The sequence below is a fragment of the Aphelocoma coerulescens genome, chromosome 2, assembly GCF_041296385.1.
Source record: "Aphelocoma coerulescens isolate FSJ_1873_10779 chromosome 2, UR_Acoe_1.0, whole genome shotgun sequence".
Lineage (NCBI taxonomy): Eukaryota > Metazoa > Chordata > Aves > Passeriformes > Corvidae > Aphelocoma > Aphelocoma coerulescens.
In genome coordinates, this window is record NC_091015.1 from 114,308,837 (window position 1) to 114,329,840 (window position 21,004).

At 39.8% G+C, this 21,004-nt stretch overlaps 1 protein-coding gene across 2 annotated transcripts in view; it reads left to right on the plus strand.

The window, feature by feature from the left end:
• Positions 1-21,004, plus strand: part of PIEZO2 (piezo type mechanosensitive ion channel component 2) — a 292,042-nt gene that overhangs the window by 209,640 nt on the left and 61,398 nt on the right. For both annotated transcript variants that reach the window (XM_069004418.1, XM_069004417.1), the window contains exons 18-25: positions 9,021-9,262; positions 12,238-12,398; positions 13,340-13,516; positions 13,693-13,818; positions 15,273-15,473; positions 16,519-16,723; positions 16,863-16,964; positions 17,435-17,600. In XM_069004418.1, the coding sequence (XP_068860519.1) occupies positions 9,021-9,262; positions 12,238-12,398; positions 13,340-13,516; positions 13,693-13,818; positions 15,273-15,473; positions 16,519-16,723; positions 16,863-16,964; positions 17,435-17,600 (1,380 nt within the window). The remainder of the gene's footprint in view (positions 1-9,020; positions 9,263-12,237; positions 12,399-13,339; positions 13,517-13,692; positions 13,819-15,272; positions 15,474-16,518; positions 16,724-16,862; positions 16,965-17,434; positions 17,601-21,004) is intronic.

Genomic DNA, 21,004 nt, shown 5'->3' on the forward strand with positions numbered 1-21,004 from the left:
CTGACTGTCTTGTAAAGCTCACGTTTCAGTAGATGTTATTTGTCTTTGCTATGACTACCTGGCTTAAAAAGAAGGTGCACGGTATCCAGCACCCCACTACAACCAAAGTTTCTGTCTCTCCCCATTTTCCCCTACACACTGAACTTTTTCATTTTGGGGTACATTTTCAAAGGTACTAATGGCATTTATGTATTTATTTCATTTGCTTTGACCTTTAATGGGGGTTAGGTGCTCAATTACTATGTGTGCCCTTTTGTATGTGTACCTGCCAGTAGTAAGAAACACAGCTCTTCATTTGGGTCACTTCTTTTCTTAAAATGTCCATTTTGAGGGCCACATGAAAACTGGGAGATCTTTGGAAAATACCACATTTGCATTGAACAGTTTGGCCTTTTCGTAAAGTTGAACTTCAGAAATGGAAGAATTCTGAATTTGTGGTTACTTTTCATAGTACTGACCCTTGGCTATGCTAGACATTTGGTGATTTCATCCAAAAGTTCATTAGCACTTATTAATGAATCTGGGACATCACTTTTCCAGTGTTCAATTCCTGCATATTTTCCTGCATATAAACCAATCTGGCCTAGGATCCTGAGCCAGGAGTATGAGAGAGAGAAGTGGTTTTGTAGTACACAGTGTTATATTATGCAATGACAATTGCAGTCATTCTTTGAAGAAAGCAATTAATTTAGACCCTACTTTCAGGATGTTTACCTGTCTACTGATAAGTGTATCAGCTGCACTTCTATGAATGGGGACTAGCTGCATGACACCACATAGACCACAGGATGTTACGGAATAATGACAGTTACTTAACAGGGAATTATGTTCTAGGTTATGCAAGATTTACAAAGCATTTCAGGTATTTTTCATGCATTCAATTCGATATGAAGCTACTTCACAGTGTATGGTACAAGTTTGTGCCATGAGAATAAGCTCCAGTTTTATGGAATGCTTCCAGTTTCTGTATTTAAATAATTGCTAAGATCAGAACAGATCAAGCTTGATAAAATTTCCCAATAAAGATGTGGTGGTTTTTAAACTTACCTTTAAAATATCTCTCTCCCTTTACTGTTCTTGAATTGCTAAATGTGACAGTAGGTTCAAGGGCCCTTTTGTAATGGCCTGTGAGCAGACTTCCCTTGCCCAAAGCAGACTTTTGTGCAGCAGTGGGTACATATTAACATCTCTGAATTGGCCAAGCCCTGAAAACAGAGCCCAGACAGGTGTCTGAGCTGAAATGGGATTGTTTCTGGGCTGAGGCATTTAGGGGAATGCTTTACAGTTTCCAGTAACTCCGCAAGCTCGCTTGTAGCCCGAAGTTTGCACTTGTGTTGAGTAACATAGGAAGTTTCCACCTTCCTTCTAGTGTGATCCAGTAGACACAGAATAAAAAGAAAAAAAACCTGAAGCATTTGTAGGATCTTGATGGGTCCATTTTGCCTGTGAAACTGCTATTTGAAAATCTTTCCATTACACACAACTTTATTATTATACATCTTTCCAAATGTTGGCATGAAGAGGATCACTGTGACTAAAGTCACATTATTCCCAAAGGATGGACCTGCTGATAGTGAAGACAAAATGTTTTCTTGCATTGCAAGAAAACATTTTTGCCACAAATAATTAGCCTTGAGATACCATGTTAAAAGTAGACATTGTCATACGAAGCCTTTTATTAAAGTCACAGATGAAGAGGATCATGTGATATCATCAGCTTTTTTGTCTTGGAATTAGAATGCTGGTTTTTTAAATCTAAATGTGTATTAGATTGTATTAAGCAGTCATATAAGTAGCTAGATATTTTTAACTGTTAAATGTGGCATATGTGCTACACTTGCCATTTTGAAGTATTTTCAATATCACAAATATCACATATATCCTTTGTTCCTCCTGCAAAGCTTTAACTATTATGACCAGTACTCAGAACAGTTTTCTTGATCTGTACTCCTGTTAAAACTGCCTGGTATATGAAAATACATCTCTTTTCTTCCCTTGATGCAATAAATCACTATTGAGAATCAGCTGACTTTATAGTTCAAAGTTTTGCAATGAGAGCTCAGCTGACTTTTGTATTGGTGATGCATAAAGCTAGATGAGAACTAACAGAACAACCAACTTCAGCTTAACAGGGATGCTAGTAATAAATTTCAGGGGCAATTAAAACAGATTAAAGATTCATATATATGTGTAATTTTCTCTCAAAGCTACTAAAACTTAATTTTCCTTTTTGCTTTGAAGAAACTATCATTCACTTAACAACTGCTTTACCTTTCTAAACTGCTTTTATGCTGAACCTTTTGCAACAAAAAAAATTTAAATAAAGAACTAGAACTTTAATTTTGACTAACAAGACAGAACGCAGTCCTTTTAATAGTGAGCTTCTTAAAATGATCACAGCAGCTGAGGGGTGGTCATGAAAGTAATAAAGAGAGCACGTCCAGTTCCTGCATCTGCCTTTGAACTGCCAGGTGTGATTACTACAGTTGTGTCTAACTGAAGAGTCCTGTTAAAATTGCTGAGAATGTTCATGTATTAAAATGCTGTTTCTCATCTGCAAAATTTGCAGAGTGAGTTGAAGGGTAAAGCTCTGCCAGCTGCAAAGAGAGGGCACAGAAACTGGCACACTGGAAGTGGCAGAGTGTGAGGCACTTCTCACTATTTATAAAGATGTCAGAACTGAATGTGTCCGTTTTGCATCTGCAAGGGAAAGAAAAATTCTCTGATTAGGATTTTCCAAGCCCATTTCCTTGCTGTACCATGAATTATGGAATGGCAGAGATAAAGGCTATGAGGGAGATAATTTCTCTGATAAGATGCTTTGCCATAATTACCTTTACATATTTTTTTTGGAAGAAAAAAATAATTTAAAAAAATTGTGGTATTTGAAGGCTTACTTGAAGTAAGGCAGTAAAGGCTGGTCTCACATCTTGGGGACTATGAAAATTATCTGTAGTTCTGACTGAATTTGTATAGGATCTAAAGGTCTAAGAGCTGCATTTATAAGTTTCCTAGATGTTCACTGAATGGTGTATGTTAAGATTTCAGAGTGTGCTTTGTTATGACAGTGTGTCGTAACACATTGGTAGACAGGAAAGTGCGTTCGTTCCTATTTAATGGTTTTCTTTTCTCTCTCTAATTCATTTCCCATTTTCATCTTGTGCTTTCATCTCCCACCTCATAGCCATGCCAAAGTCAATGGCCGTGTATATCTAATAATTAATAGGTGGGTACTTCAATTCTTCCTTTCCTTTAAAACCAATATACCTTATTTTTTTGTTACTTCTTAGTTGCCTTAAAGCAAAGTATGTTCTTGCTGCGCAGTACTGTGAAGTAAGCAGGGAGATAATGTTGTTCAGGTATTGCAGTTTCCTAAAGCTAATGAAGCAGTTAACACATCTCTTCTGCATATTTATACATTGTGAGTTTCTTCTCCCAGCTGAGAATTCTCCTAAACTTTCCCCACGCCTCAATGCAGGAATAATTGGTGCTATTTGTAATTGGCTGCAGGCAATAGATTTGGTTGAGGAGGCTCGTTTATCTACCCTTCGTTTGTGCATGGAAAGATGCATGCCTGCATGTGCCTATGTACACACAGACAGAGAGACACACATCCCTGTTTTCTCCAAGCATGTAAGATAGGGAATTTGAGGGCCCACTCAACTGAATGTGTGGTATGCGCTATGAGTTTGTACAGACTGAAATTTTAGCGTTGGAAAGGGAACACTGAAACCACTGCATGCTTAAGGCTGTTAATTGACGGGCTGAGTTGGGTGCTGCAGGATCCAAACTAGAAAAACTGCTATCATCATCATCCCTTTATAAATGGCATCTTGAAAACTGCTCCATAAATTAGATTCCTTTCAAAATACTTGACTGGAATAAATGTGCACTATTTTTTAATCGTCTCTGAGAATAAAAGGACTTCTGAGTTGTTGTCTCTACTGAATATAAACAGAAAAACCAAGAAGATACCTTGTTTAGATATTTGTGAGTGCCTGCTCTGTGTGTCATGTTCACGATCCTTCTTGAAATGTCATCATGTACTTTGGGTCACAGTTCTTAAAAGTTCACCAGAGCTGGAATTCTGGTCTGCAGAAAGTCTGTGTTTAAGGGAGTGGTGAGGGCAAGCACCTTGGCTAAGGCAGGCAAGCTGTTTGCCAAGGGGCAGGGCCAGGAGGCAAGGCTGGACTCTCACCCATGGGCAGTCAGGAACGTGGACCAACAGCTGAGGGTGAAGATCAGGTCTGCAATCAGTAACAAGGGTCAGCCACAACCTGCTGAGGTCCCAGCGAGTCCATGGAGATAAGCCAGGTTTGCAGTGAAGGCAGGGTGTCAGGCTGTGTGTCAGGCTTAGGGTCAGGGAGGCACGGGAGCAGGCACAGACACAGCTGCAATGCAGCCACAACGTAGGAGTGGAAGCCTCCATGTGAAAGCAGCACCCAGTGAAAGGAGAGGGTCCTCCTGCACTGAGGCTTCCTGGCCTGGCCACATACCCCAACAGGGCTTGGATTCAGGCAGCAAATCCCCTTAAAGGCCCATAAAGGCACTCAGGGCCCTGCGAGTGGAGATATGGCACTGTGTGCTCAGTTTGAGTGTTGCAGACCAAATATTCAAGACATGGGTCACTAGTGTTCTGCAGAGCAGAAAGCTTTCTGTTCTTAAGGTTTTGCATGAAAAATACTTGGGAACTTATTTTAGCCAGAAAGTTCCAAGCAATTCATAAACAGCAAAAAACTATCAAAGGCAAAAGATGCTTAATAATGCATTCAATTAATTAATCTTCTGCTCTAGTCAATTGCAAATAGATGAAAGTACTAGGAATCCAGCAAGTACCTGTGGCACATGCCTGATTTTAGTGCCACTGAAATTGCTGTGTTGCCAAGAACTAGATCTACTGATATACTTCTCATTATTGATACACTATTTAATGAACCTGAGAGTAAGAAATGTGCTCAGCTAAAAGCACTAGTGGCTGTACCTTCAAGGCTTCTTGCCTGAATTATTATTTAGTTATTTCTCTTCCTAAGTATCAGACATAATACTTCTATGTTATTTGGGATAATTTCCCATTATTATATGGCTTCCAACAATGAAGTTATATCTCACTACCTGTGAAGATGGGTATGGGTAGCTTGTCTTAAAAATTCTAAACTAGTGAAGTTTTTATATCTTAGCACCTCACTGTTGTCTGTTACAATATAATGTGATCTTGTAGTGAAAAAAAAAAATTGCAAAAACAACCCTAGCAATACATAAGGAAGTTTTGGAAGAAAGATTCCAAGTAGACTAACTTTCCAAACATTGGGCAGGGCTTTTTGTCTATCCTTGGATCTCCTAAGCACATGATCCAATGCTCAAGCCTACTGATGCCAGTAAAACTAAGCCTACTGAAAACTAAACTCATACTGAGGCTTTATCAGGTATATGTATTGCATGTACCCATCTTTATAACCCCATTGCCTCCCAGATCTCCAGAATACAAATGGGAATTATATGAATAAGAGAAAGATGAGTCTACTCATACAAAATCCTGTAGAGTTACTGTGTTTCTGTCCAATTTACACTGAGGTAAGTCATTAAATCCTTGATTTACACCAGTGTGAATGTAGATTTTTCCATTATAAAAGTCAGTTGGGAAGATACCTCATAAAAATCAATGCAACTGCATATATACAAAACCTGTCTGATTATATAGTTACTTTCATTTCATGGTGCATTGCCTTTTAAATGAGCTCTGATGTTTTATAGTAACCAGGGATCTCCATAACAGTTGAACTGGACTGAAAATTCATTCTCTCTTCTTTATACATGACCCTCCTCATGGTACTTTATTAGAGTTTTAGGTAAATATAAGTTAGTTATGTCCTTTTAGGGAACATTGATGTTTAGTCACTTTATAGAGATTTGAATATCCTTTTAGTGTATATGCTAGCTGATCCATGCCTTAGATATGAAAATAACCAAGAGCCCCAAAAGAGATGATTGGTAACAGCCAACATGGCTTTACTATGGGCAAATCATGCCTGAAAAATTTCGTGAACTTCTATGATAGGGCTACAGCATTGATAAACAGGGGCAGAGCAATCAACATTGTCTTCCTGGACTTATGCAAAGTGTTTGATACTGTTCCATACGATAGCCTTGTCTCCAAATGGAAGAGACGTGGATCTGGTGGATGGGCCACTCAGTAGATAAAGAACTGGCTGGATGGCTGCAGGCAGAGTTGGTCAATGGCTCATTGGTCATGAGGCCAGTGACAAGTGGTGTCTCTCAACATCAGTGCTGGGGCTGAGACCACTCAACATCTTTGTTGGTGACATGGACAGTGGGATTGAGGGCACCCTCAGCAAGTTCGCTGATGACACCAGGCTGTGTGGTGCTGTCAACACACTGGAGGGAAGGGATGGCATCCAGAGGGACCTTGACACACTTAGGAGGTGGACCCATGCAAACCTGGTGAGGTCCAACAAAGCAAAGTGCAGGGTCCTACACCTGGGTCATGGCAATCCCAGACACCAATGGGTTGGGCAGAGAAGTGACTGAGAGTAGCACTGAGGAGAACAACTTGGGTGTGATGGTTGATGAAAAATTCACCATGAGCTGGTAGCATGCACTCACTGCCCAGAAAGCCAATGGATTCCTGGGGTGCATCCAAAGGAGTGTGGAGAGCAAGTCAAAGGAGGTGATTCTGCCCCTCTGCTCTGGTGAGACCTCACCTGGAGTGCTGCATCCAGCTCTGGGGTCCCCAACATAAGAAGGCCTGGAACTGTCGGAGCAAGCTCAGAGTAGAGGCACAACGTTGGTAAGAGGACTGGAGCACCACCCCTACAAAGACAGACTGAGAAAGTTGGGACTGTTCAACCTAGAGAAGAGGAGATTGCTTGGAGACCTCACAGCAAATTTCCATTATCCAGGGGGCCTACAGGGAAGGTGGAGAGTGTTTTTTCATCAGGAACTGTAGTGACAGGACAAGGAGTAATGGGTACAGATTGAAAAGGGAAATTTAAGTTAGAAATTAGGAAGAAATTCTTTACTGTTGACTGGTGAGACACTGGAACAGACTGTCCAGGGAGGTTGTGGAAGCCCCAGTCCTGGCAGTGTTCAAGGCCAAGTTGGATGGGGCTCTGAGCAACCTGATCTAGTGGAAGATGTCCTTGCCCATGGCAGTGGGGGGGGATATTTTAAGGTCCCTTCCAACCTAAACCATTTTATGATTCTATTTTCAGTAGCCAAAGCTACTAAATAAATTCTTGATTATAAGAGTTTTTCAGGTTATTAGACACTCAGGTTCATTTCCCAACCCACGATGAGGAATTTTTGTCACAAATGTGGCTAAAATGTGATTAAATATTATTATGTGATATTTTTTGGTGTTTGAGTGTCTTGTTAAACTTCTAATTTTAAACCACCTTTTCTGCTTTTTGACAACTGGAATGGCATTTCTACTTCAGGATTGTTTAATCAGATTTCTGTAGTTTTTCCTTCATTTGAGACACCAAATTTTCCATCTTGAAGAAACTGTGACTCCCAAATGATTGAAAAATAATTCTGCTTGTTTGAACTTCTCATTAACTGCCTAGCCTATTCTCTTAATTTTTAATGATCAGGGGAAAAAAAAAATCTAGATTTTTAGGTTGTTAAACTGTGAAAATCCTAGACTTGGCAGAATTTCCTGTCTAAATGGTTAAAGGCCAGAATTTCACATCAAGAAAAATAAACCCCTGAGATGGTACTGTAGCATATTAGAACAGTCTTACACGTGCTTGAAAGTATGCTGAGTGTAGTAATTTCAATAGCATAACCAAACATTTAGTGACCTAATCATATAGATATACACTTGCTAAAGGGAGACTTTATTGCAAGAAGTCATAGTCAAAGGGAAACTGGGTTTTCTGCAACTATGGGAGGTGAGTCCCTACAGCACAGCTGTAGGAGAAAAAATGAAACCATAAGAAAATATTTATTTTCTCAGTAAAGAAAATATATATACTGAACAATCTAATTTAAAAAAAAAAGGCACCATGGCACTGGAGAAATATAATTTCTGTGTTAGATCAGTTAAATCACATTCCAGTTTTGGTAGTGTGGAACTTACTGATAGATTTAGTTAGAGACAGTTGGAAATCAAAGAAAAATTCTCTGTGAGATGTGGCAAAGAGAGAGAGAATGAATGGCACTATCAGAGACAGATACGATAAAATCTTCTGAAGGTGCAGCCATGGAATTCTTGCTTTTGTTTTTTCCCAAACCTATAGATGGAAGAAAATTTGCAATTTCCTTGGGTTTCCAGCTGCATCTTTTAATTGGAAGAAGGTAGAAATGAATTTACAGTGATAGGTCAGACACCTGTGATGGTTCAGTTGCATTACTCAGAGCATGGTACAGCAGTGACCACGCTTAGCACTGGTGTAAATAGGTTGCCCCTTTCCATCTGTGCTGCAATTCCATGTTTCTTTAAAAAGGCACCCCGTGAATGTCATGATGGCATGCTCTTGGCATCAGAAGGCTTCCGCAGATGGAGTAGGAGAATGCTTTATGACTTGTTATGTAGCATGACGTATTTGTCAATGACCTTCTTCTGTAACCCCTCTGTTCTCATCTCCCTTTTTCTTTCTGTTCCAATTACTTTGAGCAGCCTCAAGAAAAAAATACCAAACCACCAAAATGAGTAAGTCCCCTATGAAGTCATGAAATGTTTCCTCTTAAATAATGTCATTTCATGCTTCTACATCTTAAACTCTGACCATTTTCTCCAGTGGGGAAAATGTCAAGTTTAAGTGTCAATACCACTCATTACTAACTAACCATTAGTATCTGAGTGAGAAATAGTTACTAATACATTCCAACAACTCGATTTTCAGTGTGTGTTTGGAGAGAGTACCAGAATCATTAACTTTTCTACTTCTAAGGCATTTTCCATGAACAGTTTATTTTTTTCTAATTATACAGTTTGGAAAAGAAAAAGACTACGATGTCATAACTCCTCAGTTGTCTGACATGCTACTGTTTACCAACAGACTGGTGCACCAAGATGGAAGCCTGCCTGACATAACTATGATGAATTTAACAGCCAGCAGAGAAAAGGAAGAGGAAAAAATGCTGGAAGAGGCTGGTGAGAAAAGAACAGAAGAGCCAGAGGGGGAGGGAGGGAAAGGGAGGGTCAAAAAAGGAAAAGAAGAAGAGAAGGAGGATGAGGATAAAGAAGATGATGATGATGATGACGATGAAGACAATGAATCAGAGGAAGAAGAAACTACAGGTAAGCTCTGCAGAATGCAAATTTTTCCTTCCTCAGCCTTAATTAACAATATCAACAGGTGGTTTGTTCTTGGTCATCCCTGTTAACTTCAGTCACCAGGTTTTCCTTTTAGTTTTGCATGCAGTCTGTGTCAGAGCCTGACAAAAACTGAGCAGATGGCTACTTGTCAATTATTCAACAGGCTACAGGCTCTTCTAAGGAAAAAAAATCATACTGTAGGATGCTGAGAGGTAGAAACCAACAGAAACCCTGCCTCTTTCTTCTAGGTGGTCTGGGTTAAATTATTTGAAGGTTACCCAAATCCTAAGAACTTCTTTAGAGTGAAATCTCCTTACAACAAAGAAAATAATACAACATACATATTTAATATCTGATACTGCATGCTTTCAAGGCACCCCTCCCCAGAAGTCCCAATGGCTTTACTTCATTATTTATGTGCACATTAGTGTCATAGTTTTCACTTCTGAATATGGAATGTGTAACTGATGCCAGATGAACATAAAAAAGCTTAAGGGCAGACATGGGTACAGCTTATATTTTCATCCTTGATATTGCTGATACGAACTTCTAAAATGAATTATTACCATAACTCAGTTTGTAATATGAGCCAAAAGTGAAACCAGGGAAGAGCATTTAACACCCAAGGAAGCTGTATTCTTTGGAAGGGGCCTTACTGCAAATTTGGTTACTCATGCCAATATTCACAGGACTGAGACACATAAACAGGAAGATGGTCTTTGACGAGGCAAAATGGCAGCACATCAGGCTTAGCTTCCCCGGGGAATCATAGAATCATTTAGGTTGGAAAAGAGCTCTTAAGATCCTTGAGTCCAGTCATTAACCCAGCACTGCCACGTCCACCACTAAACCATGTCCCTAAATGCCACATCTATATGGCTTTTAAATACCTCCAGGGCTGGTGACTCTACCCTTCCCTGGACAGCCTGTTCCAGTGCTTGAACCTCAGCTGAAACAACTTACCTTTCCCGGTTGAACATCTGCCCTCACAGAGGGGTTCATGGGCCGTGGAAACCTTTATTGGCCAGCTTTCATGCTGTCTGTGAGGGGTGAGGGGTCGGGTGCACTCCAGCCATCCCAGCTTGTTGGAAGGGCAGAGGGACAGAGGACAGACAGTCCCTTGTTGGGACAGAGGCCAGCTGGTGGAGGTTGCTCTGTGCAGCGACACATGCAAGCAGGGAAGTGGGGGACTGCAGCTGGTGTTGCTTCGAAATAGCACAAGGGGATCCATCTTTAAGCTGCACATGAGTTTATTTCTATGGGGGTTACACCATTTTTACACAGCCATGTGGCCAGAGCTTTGACATTAAACATGTTCACGTGTGCAGACTTCAATGCAGAGTGTTGTGCAATCTTTCAGTGGATGCAGTCAGGCCTGTATTTTATTCCCTGTGTGTGTAGTGCCTGGCCATGCTAGACAGAGCTTGCTATAGCACCTTATCTGCCTGCTCCACTTAACTGGCACTGTCTGGATACATCTTGGCGTGATGCAACTCTGCAAATTAAATAAATGCAATGAAAGATTGAGTGAGAACATCTAACGCTGTAAAGACTTCCCTTAAATACTCTCATTGTGCTTATAAAAACACGTAGGATTAGAGTTCTGTAGCTTAATTAATTTCTCAAGTTTAATTATGTGCTCATGGAATTTATATCACTCATCATTTTTATTCAGGTTTTCTAAGTTGGGTTTGGAGAATAAAGGCAAAGGAAAAAAAATGAAATTTGGTTGTGAGGTGTTCCAGAAGTCTGCTTTTTCACACAAATGTGCATGTGTTCTTCACACAAATATGCATGAGTAACCACTTGGTGTGCTTTATATCTTAAATAAAGTGATAATTTGAAATAATTACATAAAGAAGGTGGTAACTCCTTTGCTTTTTTACCAGCTTAGACAGTGATGTGCTTTGGTATCACTTGCAAATGTTTCCACCTCTGATATAAACTGTAAGAATGTTCTCACGGCATGCAAAATCCTTCCTAATCTCCAAAATGCTTCTGAAACCCTGAATACAGTGTGAAGACTCCATACTAATATGTACCAGCCAGGCGAAACAGTTTTGCAGCCAGCCCACAAGCAAAGTTGTCCCTTAGAGAGCACTATTCAGCATTTATTTATTTATTTATTTACTTATTGTTACATACACTCACATGTAGTAGGTGATGCCACAAGCTTGCTCACTGGGATAGTATTTGGGAGGGTGACTTTTTTAGCCAAACACCCCTATGAAGGGATACTTTCACCCAACTTCAGGATCTCCACTTGCTAAAGCTTTTTCAATGGAGAGAAAGATTTGACTGGACTACAATTTGCCTTGCTTGTTTTAGATGTCTGTCCTGTGAAGGCACCGGTCACACTCTAAGAGGCTGTGCTGTCTCCAAGGCAGTTTAGATAACTCTGACATCTGAAGATGTCTATAGTACAGTTGTTTAAACCCATGTGACAGGAATCCAAGTCCTAGTGTGCATGGATTTCTTCCAATCTGGCTGAAAAGCTTTCTGAGTAGTAGTAGTCTGGCTTTCTGAAATCGGCTGGGTCCATAGCTTCCAAGCATCAAAAAAAAATTATTTTTCTAGCTGGAAAAGGACCAGGGCTGGAATGAGTTCCTGAATGAGATCTCTAAGCTTAGGTCCAAAAATACTGGAGGACGAGAGTCCAACAAGAGCTCTGATGAGAGGAATAAAAGCAAAATTGGCAAGGGAGGCCACCACAGCTGCTTTTGAAGTGCGGAATCCTTCCAGGGAATGTGGGTCAGAAGGGAAAGTACCCCACCTAAGTGGGCATCAACCCCATTTTTATTTAGTTAACCACTGAGCTGTACCTTTATCCTCCATCTTGTCTTACTCTAAGGCTTAGAAGAGAAGCAGAAAGCTCGTTGTTGTCTAGTGGAGTATTCCACTTCACAGAGACCTTCTGTTTTTGTCCTCACAATGATTCTGCTTGAACATCCCTTCAGACTTAAGGAACAAGTGGCATCTGGTGATCGACCGCCTTACAGTGCTGTTTTTGAAATTCCTGGAGTATTTTCACAAGATGCAAGTCTTTGTGTGGTGGCTGCTGGAGCTGCACATCATCAAAATTGTTTCATCTTACATCATCTGGGTCACAGTGAAAGAGGCAAGTAAACACCCACTGTCAAACTCTTACATATCATGGAGGCTTGTCAGCATCTGCCATGTGGTTACACACCCAGATGTAGGGAGAGGGCTTCCTCCTGTCAGACCTCACTGAAATTATGGGCTCCATCTGGGTTTTTTTTCCTGCTGGGAACCTGCCTTGACATCTTCCACATTCTCTCTGTCTCAAGAGTCTCAGCCCTCCCCTTTTCTCCAGGTATTAAAGTTTTATTAGTCTCATTCTTTGGATTTAAGTGACATAACCTCTCTCCTGCTCAAACTGTCTGTGGGAACCATCCAGGGATGGAAGATGTAGGAAAAGACTGGGAAGGTACATATAGAAAAATTACTTAAACTTGGTATAGTGCTTAAGAAACAAGAATGTGGAACTATGCCTAAAGAAAAAGGGAGCAATGCTTTAAGCTGTACTTTTGGTGTGGGCAATGTGAGTTCTCTATGTGGCATAACCATTTCTTGAACAGGGTAGTAGGACAGCATTCACTAAAAACAAAAAAAAAATCCCTTTTCTCACTTTTTTGGTTGGGAAAAGTCAAGAGGATGAAGGTCAGTTGCACAGACACACGGATCTCTGCCATCTCTTCTTTGTTTCATGTGTACTAAAGCAGCAGAAGCTGCATGTTGTCCTTTGTATTTCACATCTGTTGATAAGGAAGATACGGAGTTTGGTGGGTCTAATAGTAATAATATTATGTAGGTGGTAAATTTCTTCCTAAACCAGCTGTAAAGTTTTTCCTTCTTCACTTACTACTTTGTGTCTGTGTTATTGTGAGTATTGCTGTAATCTTTTTTTCAATATTTTCCTCAAAGTTTCTGCATGTCCCTTTCTTTTGAACAATTCTTTTTTTTACCTGTGGAAAAGGTCAGACTTTCTCAGTTTTTATGTTACTCCATGTAATTTCTGTACTGTTTTTGTGTTTTCAGGTGTCTCTGTTTAACTTTGTGTTTTTAATTGCCTGGGCTCTTGCTTTGCCATATGCTCAGTTTCGCCCACTGGCATCAAGTATCTGCACTGTTTGGACATGTGTGATTATTGTCTGCAAAATGTTGTACCAGCTCACATCTATTGATCCCAAGACTTTTTCCAGTAACTGTACACTGGTGAGTACAAATGTATATTTAAAAGGTTTGACTGCTGTCTTCTTCAGTGAAGGAGAGCAAAAGGAAGCATCTCAAGTACAAAAGTAACAGTTCAGCTGATGTATTAGTGTTGATTATCATACCCTCCCCAAGCAGTTTTAAAGTCATGTTTTATAACTGTTGCATTTTGTTTTTAGCCAGGAGAGAATGAAACTAAGGTTGATTTAGAAGAACTCAAAACCTCAGTGCTCTACAGTGGGCCAGTTGATCCTGCGGAGTGGGTTGGATTGAGAAAATCTAATCCCCTTCTTGTGTACTTAAGGGTAACTTCTTTAATTATCTGTATTCAGATATTTTCTTATTTGTGATGAAAGTAGCATTGTCTTGAAATAAATAATCTGTCACACATAAAAAAAATGTAATGCCAACCATTGAAAATAAGGAAGTACAGAAGAAAAGAGGCAACAGAAAACCACATCTGTTACACAGAACATTTCCAGAAGGGATTCAGTACCAATTAAGTTATTCTTTCATGCAGAAGTATCACTTTTGGACTCTACCATCTGTTAAAAGCTCTTTAAGAAATGAGATATTTAAGAACTCTAAGTAATTAAGAGTTACATGGCTTTCAGGTGCCAAAAGACTAATGGGTCTAATTGGAGTAATTGCCCTGAATGACAGTGTATGCTAGAAGCAGTTAATTTTTTTAAGTGCTTATTCCTTAGATACAGTTTATTATAATATAATGAAAATATATGAAAATATATGAAAATATAATGACTTAAAAGCATCATTCATTCAAACACTAGTAAGCAGATGTCTTTTGTTTTTCTTCTTGTTTTTGGTTGATGCCTGTGAGCAATATTTTATTATTCCTGTCTTGATTTAAAAACCTTATTTGCGGTGAAAATGTGCCAAGTCCTGAGGAAAACCATATCTCTTACCAATTTAAAGAATCTCTCACATTCTATATACACAGTTTAAGGTTGTGAGAAAACATAAAAATCCCAGTGGCATCTGTTTCAGGAGATTCTTGTCCCAAATATTTCTCAGATAACAGAGATCTAGAGTTTGCCAGTTCTGCTTCAGTTATGGCTTCCTTGAGGGACTTTCTCTGAGCTGTTTTTTTTAAGCAGCTTTTGGAGGTAGTTAGTACCTCTCTTCTATTGAGCACAGGGCAGATCTCCCTCCTGAGATAAATAAAAATCAATTCATAGCCACCCCTGACTGCATCCTACTCAATCTGGCTTTGGGACAGAAGGACCTGTGCCTGAGAGAAGACTGACAGACTGTTCATGTAAAAGAGTGTTCAGGTTAAATTTGCTCTACTCAACATCCTTGTTTTGGGAAGTCAGTGCTTGACAGATGTACCTCTGCAGGTGACTTTTGTGTATTGTTTGTATCTTCTATCTCCTGCAAAACAAAGCATGATACCTTAAGAGAAGCTATGAAATGTGAGAGGGCACGTGGATGGGTCAATGCCTTTTTCCTTCCCTTCATTTCCACAACTAGTTCTTATTATATTATTATTTAATTAATGTCTTTATATGTATCTTCTGGATGTCTGTATGATTCATCAGAATCCAAGAATTGGTGTGAACCTTAGGTTTTTTTTAATCATAGTAGCTGGGAATAGGTGCCAGTGCATTCTGGAGTGCAGAAGTCCTCAGTGATACCATCAATTTGAGTATTAATGGATTTATGCTTATCAGGAAATTTTATAGCTTCTTGTGGTTTTGACTTTTGTTTAATATTCTTCTGATTGTGTCTCCCACAGAACAACCTACTGATGCTGGCTATTCTGGCTTTTGAAGTTACAATCTACCGTCATCAAGAATACTACAGGTGTCGAAATAACCTCACTGCACCTGTGACTAAAACCATTTTCCATGATATTACAAGAGCACATCTGGATGATGGACTGGTAAACTGTGTCAAGTATTTCATAAACTACTTCTTCTACAAGTTTGGTTTGGAGGTAAATAACTATGTATTACTTTTCTTTATGGTATAGTTCCAAACCTTTTGATTGTGTTATTTTGGAATACTAGCTTGGACTGTGTTTGACATCTAGATGCTTCTTAGTCATCATTCATGTTAGTCATCTCTGTTCCCTTACCTTGTCGGTTTATGTGCAAATGAAATGTACTTTGAAAAAATCTTTGCATAAATAGTGATTTGTCAAAATTTTCTATGCCTGTCTCCCTGCCTGGGAGGCAACTCCCAGAATAATGAATCCTAAACCTACTCATAATTAACAGATAGGTCTTGACCTATCTGTTAAACACTACCACAGCTTTGATCTGTGGATTAAACTGTTCACAGCCATCTGAGGATTAAGGATGAGTGACAATTAAAAGAAGCCAGCAAGTTATTTCCTTTGGGAAATTATTTTAAGCTTATTCTAATCTGGGGAGAAGAGAAAACCAAAATAGCATAGTGCACTGAATAAATTAAGTGTTCACTAAGGTTCAAAAACATGTTTCATGGTACTGAGTGAAGGGACTGCTTTCACTGAAGCCAGAGAACAGAAATGCTGGAATGCAGAGCCTTTAGAATAATGGAGAACTAAAGCTGTCTTGCAGGAATTGATTGGATTTGTCTGTCACCAATAGAAGCTGTATGGTCTGAATACCTTGCCCATATCCTACATGAAGATAGTTTTAGTTGTTACCAATCTTCTTTTCCACACCTGTACATCCTATCAAAATATGTGGCTGTGTAATATGTTCTTTGCTTGGCAACAATCAAACATTTCACCTCTCAGCTGTTGTGACAAGGCTCTTTCCTTTCTGTATCTTTAGACATCACATAATGTAAACCTGCTCTAGACAGAGGAGTACCAAAAATTTGTGTGTTTAGGTGGAATGGTGGAAGTTGCTGTCAGTGCATGTTGGTTTGCACAGGGTTCCTGCAGTCAGAAGCAGCAAGCATTCTGTCAGGATCCACAATAATTTATTATTGCTGTGTTGACTGGCCATGAGGTTGTAAAAGTTGCCTAAGTTTCTTTACTTTGTTTCCAGACCTGCTTTCTTCTATCAGTGAATGTAATTGGTCAGAGGATGGATTTTTATGCAATGATTCATGCCTTCTGGCTGATTGCTGTGCTGTATCGACGTAGGAGAAAAGCTATTGCAGAGATTTGGCCAAAATATTGCTGTTTTCTAGCATGCATCATTACATTCCAGTACTTCCTTTGCATTGGCATCCCACCTGCTCCTTGTAAAGGTAAGGACACCCTTTAAGGAAAACTAATGCTAGTTGCTTTTATAGAAAAGTGCTGGAAAATTGGTAAGTATTCTGAAGAAAAGGATTAAGTAATTGTTATAAAGTACTGATTGAATTTTTGCATGCTCCTGTCACACAGACTATCCATGGAGAAGTGGCAATGCCAACTTCAACTCCAACATCATAAAGTGGTTATACTTTCCAGACTTCATTGTGAGACCGAACCCTGTCTTCCTTGTGTGTAAGTATTTTAGCACATATTTATGAAGAGTTTATATGCCCTTCACTTAAATCATCTGTACAGTGGAATTTGAAGCCAGCCTTTTATTTACTCTTCAGTAGCAAGATGACACTTCTTCTGGGAGAATGAACACTAAACGTGGCTTTGAATATAGTAGAAAAATCCACAGAATTAGTAATTTTTGCATTTTCTTTTCCTGTATCCCTTTTTTAATAATTCAACCATCAAAATGTATGATTTTTTCCCCTTTTCTCATTTGTTTCTCCATAAAAGCCATAAACAGTGACAGGTAAAAAAACCCAAATACATTAATAAATTTCAATTCAGAGTTAAATGCATTGAAAACTGCTCAGTCTTGGGGGTTCAAAGTGTGGGAAAACAGTCTGATAACTGCATTATAATATATCACAACTCTCCTTACACCTCTGCTGATGACTGAAGTTTTCCTTCCAATCACTGTTTTCTCCTAGATGACTTCATGCTGCTTCTGTGTGCATCCTTGCAAAGGCAGACATTTGAGGATGAAAATAAAGCTGCAGTACGAATCATGGCTGGAGACAATGTGGAAATCTGCATGAATCTTGATGCAGCTTCTTTTAGCCAGCATAACCCTGTTCCTGACTTCATTCACTGCCGGTAAAAACTGAATCTTAAACACTTGGAAAATACAGTGCTTCCTTTTCATAAAGTTCACTAGGGTAAAAGTCATTCTCACAGCTTCCAATTTTACTTGGAATTTGTATTCATGTATGTTCCCATCTAACATACTGCTGCATGAGACAGCAGATAGTTCATTTCTGAGTAATCAGCATCTGGTTTAGAACAGGGTGGATGCAAACATGTCTTTCTAAAACTGGTGATTGTTTTAAGTGCTGTGCAGAGGAGTTCAGTGATAAATTTGACCGAAAGCCTGCATTCACAGAATCATAGACTTGTTTAGGTTGGAAAAGACCTTTAAGACCATCATGTCCCACCACTGTCTTAGGCAACCAACACACTGAAAAATGTTCATCTTTAGGTCACCAGTTCTTGCATGCTATCTGAGCACATGTGGATTTAGAAAGTTTGGAGAAAAAAGGTAGTTCAGCTGTTACATTAATCTAACCCTCTATATTTCCAACTTCAGAAAGAATCTTGCTACTCAAATTTTAATTTCCCTCCACGAATGCCTGGTGGGGCAGCACTTATATTGGACATAAGTGCTCTGTTGGTTTCCCCCTGAACACAGACATGTTAGCAAGAATCCATTGGAGTCTGCAGTTTCCCATGTACATGTTTAATCCCAAAAAGTCATCAATTGTGTCCCGCTGAGTTGTTGTCTAAGCACAATCAAAATAATACTCAGCGACTTTCCTTTGTGCTATTTCATCTAGGCATAAGAACCTTAAAAGTGTCTTGGAAGGACGACTGACAGGTCTTCCTGTTCCTGAGCATTTCCTACAGGGTTGTTTTAGGTGAATAATATATAAAGGGGCAGAGCCTGAGGCAGTCTCTTCTGAATGGCCTTCAAACAATTGAACTGTTCCTGTGTGATCATTTCAGCAAACACAGATTAGCTCAGCTCTTCTAAATTGTGCTGGGCATTCTCTTAATTGAACTTGTCTCTGGAAGTTTTGCAGTATCACAAGAGTAAATGGGAAGAGTAAGATTTCTTAGTTGTGGTGTTCTGTCAGACTTGATCTGCGAATGCATGTTACCAACAAATGTCTGAGTATGAAAGGAATAGAAAACTGTCTAGAACTAATGTCCATAAAAATCTTCCTTTTGACGACAGATAAATTTCTTTCACCAGACAAGTGGTATCACTACAAGTCCTTCTCTAGATCTTTAGGATGATCCTGCTATTTCTGTTGCAATTGGTTGCCAAATCTATCTTGAAATAGCTTTGAAAAGGAGACTTTTGAAACATTCAATTGACTCATTCGTCCAGAGATTTATAGTCACTCCTGGGCAAAGGTTGAACAGTTCTCCCCCTTGAGAATTTCCAGTCTACACAATGGACCCAGTGCTCTAGATTCAGTAACATAAGCAGGAAGAGAGAAGTATTAATCTTTCTTCAGAATGTACCATCAAGTGAGGAGGATTTCTAAAAAATATCTGACAAATAGGGCTTGGTTGAGAGGAAATGTAGTGGAGATTGCCTGAGGTTTTCTGTTGCCACTGGTGTCCATCTTAGCAAAGGCTGATGCTGCAGTTGCATCAGGAACGCTGATGTGTTTGGTCACTGGTGAAGACCATCACTGGTTTTTAGCAGAAAGATCGAATTTTCCTTCCTTAGTCCAGAAAAAAATCATTGTGAAAAAACTCATTAATGATGAGAATGTGTTTTAAAGCTGTCTTTGGAAGAGAAAAAGGCAAGAAAATCACGGCTTTTTAAACAGCCTCTTTTGGCATTTTTTTCAATGTTCTCTGGAATCTGATAGATAATTCTGACCATCTGTGTAAGATATTCCCAAACGGACAAAAATGAAAACTTTGAAACACAGAGGATATTCTTTGAATATTTTAGGTGGAAACCAGAGTCAGGTTTATAGTGGAAGGCGAGTTCAAGCAGAACTGGCCTGCTGCCCCTCCACAAGCCTTTGGATTAATTTCTGTGTTTTGGTTCATGTGCATGGTATGCATCAACTTGAAGCCATTGGTGCAAGACATCCACTCAGACACACTGCTGGGCGTGTGCTGACCAAGGAGACCTGTGGAGTGGTGATTAACACTATGCAACCATTTAATTGGGAGTTTGCTGCATGTATTAGGCAGTAGGTAACATTGCTGATGGAGAGTACAAAAAGCCCCAGAAAATCAAAGAACCCATTAGTGGTGGTGAGCTGAACAAATAAACTCTGATCACTTTAAATTTGTCCCACCTAAATCCCAAAATCTGTGCAGCCATTTCATGTGACAGTCTTATGTTGTGTGAATAAGGAGAAGAATGAAAAGAACAGGGCAGAGAAAGAAAAAGAAGAGGGACATTTTTGTTTGAAAAATTAATAGAAAACCTATTAATTAATGCATTCAGGAACAAAGGAAATTCCTGTTTATGATATCTTTTCTTGTAGATATTTGGACAGGTAATCATGGAATCATAGACTGATTTGCATTGAAACGGAAGGGACCTTAAAGATCATCTAACTCCAGCCTCCCGAGCAAGGGTAGGGACACCTTCCACTAGACCAGGTTTCTCACAGCCCCATCCAACCTGGCCTTGAAAACTTGCAGGGATGGGGCATCCACAACTCCAGGTGACCTGTTTCTGTGCCTCATTACACTCTGAATAAAGAATTTCTCTAACATCTAATCTAAATCTCTCCTTTTCTGGTTTAAAACCCTTCCCCTTGTCTTATCCCTGCATGCCTGTGTAAACACTTCTCTCCTTTTTTTATGGGACACCTTTAATTGCTACAAGACCACAATGAGGTCTCACCAGAGCCTTTTCTTCTCCAGGCTGAACAACCCCAACTCTCTCAGCCTTTCTATATAGGACCATGTTCTTGGACCTCCTCTGGACTCGCTCTAACAGGTCCCTGTCTTTCTCGGACTGAGAAAGGGACCTGAATGCAGTACTCCAGGTGGGATCTTATGAGGGCAAAATAGAGGGGAAGAATCATCTCCCTCGACCTCTTTTGAAGCAGCCCAGGATGCAGTTGGCTTTCTGGGCTGTGAGTGCACATTGTCAGCTCATGTCCAGCTTTTCATCCCCAAGTACTTGGGTATCCCCAAGTCCTTCTCCTCAGGGCTGCTGTCAATGAATTCCTCTCCCAGTCTGTGCTCATGTCTGGGATTTCCCTGACTCAGATGCAGGACCTTGCACTTGGACTTGTTCAACTTTATGAGGTTCATATGGCCCCACTTCTAAAGCTTGTCCAGGTGCCTCTGGATGGCATCCCATTCTTCTGTTGTGCCAACTGCACATCTCAGCTTGGTGCCATCTTCAAACTTGCTGAGGGTGCACTTGATCCCACTCTCTGTGTCACTGATGAAGATATTGAAGAGCACCTGTCCAGGACAGAGCCCTGAGAGACACCACTCATTACCTAACTCCA